Raw genomic sequence first — 12385 nt, forward strand, 5'->3', positions numbered from 1 at the left:
GGTTGCAGAGGCAGGCAAACCACCTTCGTTAGCCTCCTGCCATGAAAACCCCACCAGAGGTTGCCATAAGTCAGCTCTGACTTGATGGCACTCTCTACCACCAAGGCAGAGGGGGAATAGCCAAGCTCATCCAATGAATCCATGACATAAAAAATAGCACTCAGATAAGCCTTCATGTCTCTAGCCACTGTTTCTAAAATGTCATACAATGTAAAGTCACACTTCTCATTTAACCCATGTGTTTTCTGCACTCAGTCCAGAGTGAAACAAAGCTTTAGGAAGTTATTTGAAAATATCACATGCTACAGTTTTAAAAACTAGTCTTCATACTCACATGCAGTTTGTTGAGCAACACTGCATCAGTTGTGCTGTTTGCTCCTGGCTTTGCAGCTTTCCAAAACTGCTTCTGTGCAGAGTAGCGGTTCATAGGGCATAATTTAAAGAGGCAATCTACAAAGATACACAACAAAAACAGAAACTGGTTTAGTAATTCATTATTATCCATAATTTTACTTTCCATACTGAATGCTAATCTGAAAATTTAGGAAGGCACTTAGAGTCACAACATAGACATGATATAAAATCATGTTCTGAGAACAAATTTAAGATAGCTTTTTGCCAGTGCCAGGTGGGCAGAAAATACTGGTTTCAATTTATGGCAAGAAGATAGTCTTCTGCCATGTTCTATTGGGACCATTTTTACTGGAATTATTTGCAAAGCTCACATGATATACTGATTTCCATACTGCAGCTTAGGGAAGAGCTGGTTTTGCAATATTGAAGAGATACCTGGGGATCTGCTGGAAAAGGACTATAGAGTCACATAGGAATAGAATAAGGAAAGGCGTTTTTTAAAAATCCTAGGAACCTCCATTAACTTATGAACTAGGCAGAAACTACAGACAGCATCTTCCAGAAAGAACAATATCACAGGACATGGAAGGAAAATAAACAGCACAGAAAGTAATCAACATGACAAAGTTAAGTAGATAAGAAGCAATACCACAACCAGCCTTTGCAATCAGCCAATTCCTTCTAATTGAAAACTGATATCCAGAAACGTAAACAATTATGTCAAAAAGAAGATGCAAGAGAACTTGATGAATTTACATTGTTCGGCTAGCAACCTGAAATAAAAACAACCTCAAAAATACATAAAAATGTAACATCATGGCAGAAGTCCATTTTAGAGTATGAAACATCTGAATACAAAACAATTGTGTTCGCAGTTCACTATCTTGGATGTCATTTTCAGAGCATGAGAACTATTGTTTGATCTCTCTGAGACCATTCATTACAGATTATGTTCCTCTTTTGCTTCGCATGGGTTACTAGGTGTGGAAGATGCTGTAAGGATTTATCCTTTTCACAAAGTTTCAGTTCACTAGTAGCTAGCCTTATGCTTCTTCTTTCTTACATCTCCTGACTTGTTTACGCTCTTCAGTCAATAGACAAAATAAAGCTTTTTCTGCTTTGGTTAAGACTGACTTTGGTTCTCACTTCTGTAGGAATTTGGTGTATAATCAGGTCAATAACAGTATGCTTTCATTGGAAGGGGAAAGCGCATAATACCTTTGTGAGGGACTCTCTATAAAATCCTGAGGAGTTAGCTGTGTTTGATCTGTAGTTGCAAAATAGTAAGGAGTCCAGTAGCACCTTTAAGACTAACCAACTTTATTGTAGCATCCGACGAAGAGAGCTGTGGTTCTCGAAAGCTATGCTACAATAAAGTTGCTTAGTCTTAAAGGTGCTACTGGACTCTGTACTATTCTGTAAAATCCTGTGGATGATCAGCAGGAGTTCTCTAGAGATTCAGTGGAAACATGCACTAGCACTCTTGTGAAAACAAATCTAAACCTGAGTATTTATGCAAACCCTTTCCCCTCACCTCATCTACTGTGATTGGCTATAAAAGCCCAATGTCTGAACTGTAACTATATTTGAATAGGCCCTCAATATGCCAGACTTAATTAATGGAAGGAAGATGTTTTAAAATCTTGCAGATCTTTGCCAAGCGCACTGATGACAAAGGGGTTTTCTGCAGAGAATTTTCTTCATAACTGGTGCAACGAATTGCCTAGAGAGGGAAAACACTCTACAGGGTTGTGTTATACAGCAGTTATAGCTGTTGTGGAGGTGGGCTGTGCCTGAACTATTAACTGATATGAAGTAGATCCTAGCCAGAGTAATAACTAAAGCAGAGACAGTTTATACATTTGTTAACCTATGTCTGAGTGCCATTTTTCCCAGCCTAAATAATTGCTTTGTAAAGTTACTCATGTGTTTCACTTGGATGGCTTTTTAATGGATTACTTTCAAGGTATGCAATTTCTGGCTGCTAGACTGGAGTTCAAACAATGCCTCAAACACTCCAGTAACCAAAAAATACCTTTATTGGCAGGAGTTAACACAGCAAGCATCCTGGTACAACAATCAGTGATGAAATGTCCATCTTTGTCTGGAAATCTTTTTAACAGAAGTCGTCAAGGAGAGCTTTAACACTTCTGTGTTTTTAACTCAAGCACTCTGGAAGGTATGCTGTTGTGTTACCTCAGAAAATGTAACCAATACATTCCTTCTTAAACTACTGAAAGATTGCAAACATTTGTCAAGCCAAACACCAGCCAATGAAAACAAGGACTTTGAGCCAAACTACCCCTTCTGCAAAATGGAAGGTATTTCTGCCCTTGAAAGTGAGGAGAAAGTTTTCCACCACTTCTCTCTTTCTACTACAAGGCCCTACGCCGTATCTCATAGGTCACTCAACCCCCAAGAATAGCCCATTGCAAGGGGCTGCAATGGGAAAAGTGGGGGGAAATCCACTGCATGAGTGAATATTTATTTATGTATTTATAGTCCGCCTTTCTCACTGAGACTCAAGGCAGATTACATCGTGTGAGATTAGTACAATCGGTACCAAGGACATTTTTATACAATATCAAGGACATTTCCATAAACAATGACAGAGGATAAACAAATAAAAGTTTACAAAGACATAGCATTAGCTCACAGTACTTTGAATTCAATTCAAAAGGCATTACTTGAACCAAGGCAACATTGGCAACTCCAAAACTATGAGAGTTTATTATAATATAGTTTATGATACAGTTTATTATAATCAAGATTCAGGCTCTCAAAAAACTTTCTTCCTTAAGAGTGAATTGCATTATAAGTAGGAGTGTGCAGCCTGAAAATATTTGGGTTTCCTGCTTTGGGTTTACTCAAAGCGGAGGAGGCTGCAAAGGGCCCTCCTGCAGCCACAGCTGTTGTTTGAGGGTGGGAGGACCCTTTGCAGCCTCCTCTGCTGTCCTGTGGGCCAGCAGGGCAGTGGAGGAAGCCTAAAAGGGCCCTTTCTACCCCTCAAATGGCAGCTGTGGCTGCCATTTGAGGGGCAGGAGGGCCCTTTGCAGGCTTCTGCCCTGCCCTGCGGGCCTAGAGCAGAGGAAGCCAAAAAGAGCCCTTTCCACCCCTCAAATGGTGCCTTCACTGCCCGCCCCAAACATCAGAGGTAAGTGGGGGGCTGGGGCTGGGCGTGGGGGCTAGGGCTATGGGGTTGGGCTGTTTAAAGGGCCCTGCCGCTTGCAAATGGCAAGTCCCTTTAAACTATCAGCTGTCAGGCAGCTGGGTGGGATCCCCCACCCCCGCCGCCTGCCAGCTGATAATTTAAATAGCCCTGCCAGCTTGCAAAGGCAGGACACTTTATACTATCCGCTATTAGGCAGTGGAGGGGGGACTCCCCCAGCCACCTAACAGCTGATACTTTAAATGGAACTGCTGCTTGCATGGGGCCCTTTAAAGTTGCCCAAAAGCTTCTGAAGCAACTCGAATGCTTCGTAGAAGCTTTGATTTGGGAATCCCAAATCTTTACAAATAGGGTCCGATTTGGGTATTTTACCCTAATCAGACACCTGAAGCACACACCCCTAATTATAAGTTTTTAAATTGGCGGTTATGCTTTCTAATGATTGCCTGGGATTTATTTATTGTTTGAATTGTTACGTTGGGGGGGTGGGATTATGGTTTATAGTTAAAATAAATAAAATAACAATGTGAATTGCCTTTTCAAGCAGCTGGAATAACTGTACATTTGTGTCTAAGAGAAAAAACGGAGAGCAGATGCTCTGGTGTCAGATGAAAGGGGAGATGCCACTACCATTTTAAAGCTCAGTGCTGCCAAACTTAAAAACACCGGGGGGGGGGGGCTGTTTCAGCACTTGAAGAGGTGGGAAGAAGCCCCCGGTCCTGCTGCACTGTGGAATCACTCATGTTAGGCTTTAAAATGCTGGCAGCATCTTTGGGTCCAACCCAGGGATGCCATCACATCTAGCTTGGCTCTGAGAGTCAACATAGAGTAGTGGCTAGAGGGTCAGCCTAGGATCTGAGAGAACAGGCTCAAAGCCTCTCTCTGCTATGGAAAGTCACTTGGTGACCTTAAGCTAGTCACACTCTATCAACCTTACCTAGCTCCCAGAGAGCTTGTTGTGAGGATAAAACAGAGGAGGGGAGAGCAATGTTGTAAGCCACTTTTGGTTTCCACTGGAGAGGAAAGTGGAGTATAAATAAATTAATACATATAAATCAATACAGCTTTTCAACAACAGTTCAACATCCACAGGAATCCAGAAAGGCTCTCTCTGGATTTATCATTATGCTTATGATACTCAGTTCCATTTCTCCTACTGTTGGTTGTCAATAAAGCCCCTCATGGATTGCAGATTCAACCTGTCCTGGATGAGATTACACTTGCCTTTAAAACAGGTTCATACCTTGCGAGGTGCTATTAAATTTGTGCCTTCAGATGGAGAGGCACATCTCCTCCATAAGACATGACAACCTTTAGTGAGCTTTCAGCTGGTGCACTAGCTGTGACCCTTGCCTGAGAGGCATAATCTAGCCATAATCTCAGGTCAGATGTCTACTGAAATGCAGTCTAGACAGTGCTGACTTTGTAAACTGTTTGGAAGCCTTATGACTCAAAATGCTATACTGAGATTGAAACTGGTACAAGATATCGGGGACATTTATTACCAGCTTTCCAAAACCTATACTGCCTGCCAAATGGCTTCCATTCAAGACCTGATTATTACGTACAAGGCCTAAACAGACTGGGACCCAGGCATTTGAGAGACCAACTCCCATACTGTAAGGAGAGGTGAAACACTGAACTCTCCCCCACATCGGTTTGCTTGGAACCCTCCCCAAACCACTGCCTGTGGTACCCATTTCATCTGTGTGGTGGTATGAACTCCCTCCTCACAGAAACTAGCAGATCTAATTAATTTTCATATTTCTTTTTATTTTTTAACCTGTTTTATTGTTTAGTGGTAGTTGTCAGCCACTGTAGAAGTAGTTAAAAAATAAGGCAGTGACAGCGTCTATTCATGTGAATGAATAACATGATAAGGTCTTTGAATGGCTATAACACAGAGGATGGAGCAGAGTTACTTTCTGTTGCTTCAGAGGGTCGAACTAGAACCACTGGGTTAAAATTAAATGGGTTAAAATTAAAAAAAGTTTTGGCTCAACATTAGCAAGAACTTCCTGACAGAGGTAGTGGGCCTTCCTTCTTTGGAGGTTTTTAAGCAGAGGCAAGATGGCCATCTATCAGCAATGCTGATTCTGTGACTTAGTATGAACTTAGGCAGACTGTGAGAAGGAGAACAGGAAAGCCCTCTTGTGGCTGATCACCACTTTGGGGACAGAAATGAGTTGTACTCCAGACCATATTGGCCAGGGATCCTAGAGGTTTCTTACCTTCCTCTGGGCATTGAACAGAGGTCACTCGAGGAGTAGGGGAGGGTATAATGCTGAATGTCCTACATTAGATAGGGGGTGGCACTAGATGACTCTTTGGGTCTCTTCCAGGTCTATGATTCTATGAGAGTGAGGTAATCCAAACATCAAATACAGCTTTGCATTCTACTGGGTTGAAATGCTGGGGCAATAAGCTAATTTCTGCACTACCATATGCAGAGGCATTTGTTCAGGATAATCTTCACTTTGCCTTCCTTCACAGCAATAACAATGAAACAGTGCTTATATATCACTCTTCTAGACAGATTAGTGCCTACTCAGAGTGGCAAACCTAGTCAGTGTTATTACTATCCCCACAATACAGCTGGGGAGCTATGGCTGAGAGGAGTGACTTACCCAAGGGCAGCACCTGATTAAGTCATGGCAGCAGTAGGATCTGAACAAGCAGAATGTTGACTTACAACCCAACCACTTAACCACTATGCTGCAGTAACAACATCATCAATGCTATTTTGGTCTTCGGTGGCCACAAGGATTACAGCAGCCACTTTAGCAGGATGCTTTTCAGTATGGAAGAGAGGAAACTATAGATATTGGCTAGTATATCAAAAGACCTATATATTTTCTCCAGTTTTGCGTTTTCCTTCCTTGTTCCTAGATATAGTTCCCACTGGAACTGTATCTAGTTCCTGTTTCCTGCTGACGCTTCTGCAGGTATTGGAAGAAAAATAGTATTTGAAAATTGAGCTATTAGCAATGGCATGATGTCACTTGGGGGGGGGCAGAAGTGATGTCACACCCCTCAAGGAATCACCAGAAGCTCTACGGTAAAACCAGGGAGTTTCTGGCTATTCCTAGAGAGGTGTGACATCACTTCTGGGTTTTCTCCAGAAGTAATATCACATGTTCACCCAACTGTACCCCCTCTGGACTTCCACTGGTTGCCCTGCTATGCCTGTTAATCTTTTTCCTAGAACAGGTACTGTGCAGGCTTAGGGAATTTAACAATTTATGTGGTCTGGCAATAGGGTTGCAAACCTCCAGGTGGTGGCTTGAGAGCTCTCGGAATTATGACTGATCTCCAGGCCACAGAAATCAGTCCCCCTGGAGAAAATGGGTGCTTTGGAGGGTGGAGTGTATGGGATTAAATCTTGCTGAGGTCCCTCCCCTCCCCAAACCCTCCCCTCTTCAGGTTCCCTACCAAAAACTCCAAGAATTTCCCAACCTGGAGCTGGCAACTCTATCTGACAAAACGGAGAGCATACAGATAAGTAACAAGTGATACGCTGACCTTCTTTCTGCTTGTAGACTGTAGGCTGCCAGTTGCCAACTACTAACATTTCCTTTGTGACAGAAAACTTCATAAATAGTAACTTGGTGCAGAGATGGTTTTCAATAAAACTGTTTTACTAAATTTTGAGATTCTATTTACACTAACAATTTGTGAAACCACAATTGGATACAACTGCTTGTGTTGGGGGGGGGGGACTTAATAATCAGAACGAACTGCATCTAATTTTCCCCTCATCAGTTGCTAGGCAACTGATAATGCAAAAATTAAATCAAGCTCTTTCAAACTGCATGCTACAAGTAACTATTAGAACTACTAGCTGCCAGAAATGCAAAAAATAGAACAGCTGTTCCAAGTGCTTCTTTGCAATTATGCAGAAATTAAACTTCAGCTTGTTGTTATGTAATGCAACAGATAATGCAGTATTACATACAGTTGCATAATAAATTTCAGGACCACTGTTGTTTTAGTATACAAGAGAGGAACAGTACAACATTCCATTAAGGAGAAAAAGCCTAGTTCAAGATCAGGCATAACACCAGGCTTACGAGGAGGAACAAATGGGCTAATCTAGCCCATTATGCCATTTTGCCCGCCATCCAGTTCTGAATGCTTCAACAGAATAATAGGTTGGTAACAGAAAGGCTAAGGATAAAACCTTGCTGGGGTCTCAGCAATAGATTACCAGAACAGAAGCCAATCATACAGCCAATATTACTTATCAAGGGTTAAATCTCATTCATATTAAACCCTCACCAAATGCATCATCTTCATCACTTAACATCTGAAAAGGTTTGAATTATTTGGCCTTCTCCTACACAGAATGTTCTAGATACCAGACTTGAATTGCCTTCTCTGTTCCTTCACACTTACTATGTAATCTGACAATTGGAGATAACTATATTCACTGTACAAGAGTACCATTAAATTCTTCAGAACTATTATTCCTCATTTTTTTAAATATCTCAAGTGAGTGTCAAAAGAATAATTACGAACTGTTGCAATAGGCAGGAGATTAAGTTCTCAGGTTCATTTTTAAACTTAAAAAAACCAGGTAATTTTAAATCAGCCCATGCACTTATGTTGGAAAGCTGTAGTCGAGGCAGAAAGAAAACGGAGTTTTTATACCTGAAGGGTAAGATGTAAAAAAAAGTAAAGTAGCTATCTGGCATCTTTTATTGTAGTGATATAAGGAGTAGTGCATATCTCCACAACAGAATTTTAATTTTTTAGACTTTATATCAGTATAGTGCTATAACTGCCAATCTTTTTATTGAAAAAAATGAAAAAAGCCCACCAGTGTTTGGGACAATTGCAATTGTAGGGGGGAAGCAGCATGAAAAACGAAGCCAACGTGGCAGAATGTGCAAAATGTGTACTTTCCAGTCTGTAAGCCATACAGACATGTTTTGACTGTGATATTTCCCAAAAAAATAATAATAATCACAGTATACCACAGTAAATTGGACTGGTGGGGGGGGGTGTATGATGAGGGGATGACATTATGTGAATGCTAAAAAAAAACAAACTGGAGCAAAATCACCATGATGAAGCAGCCTAGAACTCAAGTAGATAAAGAGCTCAGCTGAGCTCATTTGAAGGCCTTGTCTGTGATGGTGATAATACTAAAGGCAGCAACGAAAATTTTTCAGGCAACAACTGCCCCGAAGTTTGTGGCTCTTGAATATAGAGCACCAGCTGACATGTTAAAACCCTTGGCTGCCTTTTATGAGGCATTTACTGAGATTTTGTCAGATAAAAATCACTCAAACCTGCTTTGACTTAGCTTCAGGTTGAACCGGGAGGGAAGGCAGTACAGTACAGCCTGATCTCACCAGATCTCAGAAGCTAAGTAAGATCAGTATTTGGATGGGCAACCACCATGGAAGACACTATGGAGGAAGGCAATGGCAAACCACCCCTGCTTCTCATCTGCCATGAAAGCCCCTTTCTGGGATCACCATAAATCAGTTGCAACTTGGCAGTGCACATAATCACACAGGATGAACCCAATACAAATGCAAGACATTCCATTAGCAATGAATCACTATTGGTTGTTATGTTCTGAAGATGCTGACAGGGTAATCAGTGGAATAAATTATATGGCCTGTATGCTTGGTGCTTGTCCATCATAGGAGAACAACTGAGGGGAAACAGCAAACCGGGTCCAGGAGTGACATCCTCACTAAGCAAAGGAATAGTCCCAACCATTTTAAAGGAGGTACTATGAAACCACACCTAAAGAATTCCCCCCAGCAATATTTTGAACTGTCGGTCAGTTACGAGCATCTACCTTTTGGGGCAAAGTGCTTGACTGGGTGACAGCAACCTAACTCTAGAAATTTCTAGATAATATAAATTATCTGGACCAACTTCAATCTGGCATATATACTAGATTTGGGATTGAAACGGCTTTGTTTGCCCTAGTGGATAAACTATGCCAGGAAACAGACAGTTGGAGTTTATTCTTTTCAGTTCTTCTGGGCACAGGAGTATGAGGCACAACACTCCAGTGCTTAGGCAGAAAGAGAGTAGACCAATGTCACTTAGTGAGCTTCAGAGCTAAGGAGTGGTTTCAGCCTGGGTACTCCTAATCTTAGTCCAACAGTGTAACTGTGACACTATATAGGCCCTCCAACTGGAGATACTTTGCAGATTTTCAGACTGCATTCCAGTGCTGCCGGACAGAGATGCACTCTGACTTAAAGTTATTTTCTGTGATTGCACCCTACTAATCTTTCTACAACGGATGATTGCTTGGCACCACCTTTGAGGTGCCAAGCTGAATCTTTCCTGTTTACCAAGCCTGTGGAGGCTGTTTTAATTATTCCTAATATTTAAAAATTGTTTAATAGTGTTATTTATACTGTTATTTAATGTTAATTCAGTTGTATTTGTAAAACAGATTTACAATTCATGACTTTCACACTTTCACCTGCACCTAACGATAAAGTGCTATCTGGGTTGATGCGGTTACATATACAAATGTCAATTGTTGCAAGATGGAATATAAGAACATATTGCTAAATATTAGCCATTTCATTGTATCAGGAGTTTTAGTACTATAATTCAACAGAAATGCTACAGTGACTGAATTAGCAAATGCAAGAGGGGTTAACTTATTGAGGTGTGTTCCCTCCCAGACAATTTTATTTTTAATTTACATAAATACTATTCACAAAGATTGACAGCTGTGACTAAAATTCAAGGTACACTTCAGGCTGGTATTTTGAATTGCTAATTATAATCAACATGCAAGCCATAAAGAATCTGCACCTCTGAAAAAAAATCACTGTACTCTCTGCCAGCAATTTGCTGACACTTCCAGGACTTTAATAAAGAAATTTGGCAAATCAGAAGGCAAAAGCATTACCTGAACATATGGCACACATTTCAGTTTGTACAGTGTTTAAACTTTTATATTACTGTCTAAAGACTGGCCAATTGTCCATCTTGCTAAGTTTTGTTCAGCTATATTAGGACGCAACCTCATATCTTATTAGGGGCTGGGTTCAAGGAATCACTGTTATAGTCTAAGATATATGGTTGCTCATATAACTTGTTCTGCTCCAAAAGATAATAAAACCAGTATGAGCAAAGTCCAAAGGAACTGGAAAATTATGCAATCTGATTAAATCATGGAAGCTGCCCCAAATAATATGTATTTTGTATAAATAACTGATCCCCCATTTGCTTGGAGTTGGAGAGAATCTTGAACATTCTGACAGGCCCAATTGGTAGAAGATGATTGGTAGAAGATGATTAATATAGTTGTTGTGTTTTTTTTGAAAATTTTTTTATTGGGTTAGAATCCATTATTTTTACATTACATTCAATTATCCCCAGTTTTTCATTTCTAACCCCCTCCCTTTCCCCCCCTTTTATTGACTTCCAACAGCTTTCCAACCCCTTGTCCCTTTTCCCTTACTTCTATTTGATTCCTCTATCTAAAACAAATATATATTCTCCTTTATTCTAAGCAGTACATCCTTAACTATTTTTAATATTCTATACCCAAACTGTAAGTCCTTATTTCCATCTTGGATAAACAATTTATCCCAATTTCTATAATTCAAATATTTCTATAAACCATAAACCATGTAAATCATACATTCATTTAAGTCAAACAATTTAACTTATACTCCATATATTGCTGTCTTCTTATAATAATTCAATATAATTCAATATAACTCTCATCATATAATCAATCAATTTGACTCATCTTTATCCTTAGACATTCAGTTTGGTGCATTATACAGATCTTACCAAAGAAAGAAAATATTATTGGTTACTCAATCCTTATATTTAATCCTTATAGTTAATTATTTTCTATCAAAGTTCTATTTGTTAACCTTCATATATCTATATATATATCCATCTATTAATCTAACTGCTTATAGATTCGCTTTTATCTCATCTCCCCCCCGGTAAAGTCACCCTCCTCTGCACTTTATTATACATCAGTAGTTCTCAAACTGCCACAGTTTTCCTCCCACCTCCCATTTCTTCTCCAAATATTGTTTCAGCTTCTCCCAATCTGTGTTAAACTGCCCTGAGTCCAGATTTCTCAGTTTTCTTGTCATCTTGTCCATTTCAGCCATATACAGCAATTTATAAATCCAATCTTCAGTGGTTGGCACTTCTTGTACTTTCCATTTTTGCGCATACAAAAGTCTAGCCGCTGCCGTCATATAAAATATCAATGTCCTATGATGGGCTGGAATTCCCTCCATTCCCAAGTTTAGTAGCAGGAGTTCTGGGTTCTTATTAATTTGAAATTGTAAAATTTCACTCATTTCCCTTATTATTTCCCCCCAGTACTGCCTAGCTACCTCACACGACCACCACATATGATAGAGGGAGCCCTCATGCTTCCTACATTTCCAGCATTTATTAGACATGTTCAAATTCCCTAGCGCAATCTTCTTTGGTGTCATGTACCAACGATAAATCATTTTGTAAATGTTCTCTTTAATGCTAGTACATGTCGTTATCTTCATTGTAGTCTTCCACAAGTATTCCCATGCCTCCATTGTTATTTCTTTGTTAAAATTTATAGCCCATTTCACCATTTGTGTTTTAACTGTCTCATCCTCAGTATACCATTTCAACAGTACTTGGTATACCTTAGATATTCTTTTCTTATCTTCTTTAAGAAGGGTCTGCTCTAGTTCCGAATTCTCTATTCGTATACCTCCCTTTACAGAGTCCGAATTATATAAGTCTCTGATCTGTCTATACTGGAACCAATCGTAATGAGGTGATAGTTCCTCTTGCGTCTTTATTCTGAGTTTAGATAGTTCAATTCTAGTTATTTCTTTATAAGTTAAACATTGTTGT

General features: G+C 40.0%; 1 protein-coding gene across 1 annotated transcript in view; it reads right to left on the bottom strand.

Moving 5' to 3' along the window:
* ITPR1 (inositol 1,4,5-trisphosphate receptor type 1) overlaps positions 1 to 12385 on the bottom strand; it is a 282814-nt gene that overhangs the window by 178890 nt on the left and 91539 nt on the right. Inside the window, exon 4 of the mRNA XM_054975949.1 lies at positions 335 to 450. Coding sequence (XP_054831924.1) covers positions 335 to 450 — 116 coding nt within the window. The remainder of the gene's footprint in view (positions 1 to 334; positions 451 to 12385) is intronic.

This window comes from Eublepharis macularius, chromosome 4 (assembly GCF_028583425.1).
Source record: "Eublepharis macularius isolate TG4126 chromosome 4, MPM_Emac_v1.0, whole genome shotgun sequence".
Lineage (NCBI taxonomy): Eukaryota > Metazoa > Chordata > Lepidosauria > Squamata > Eublepharidae > Eublepharis > Eublepharis macularius.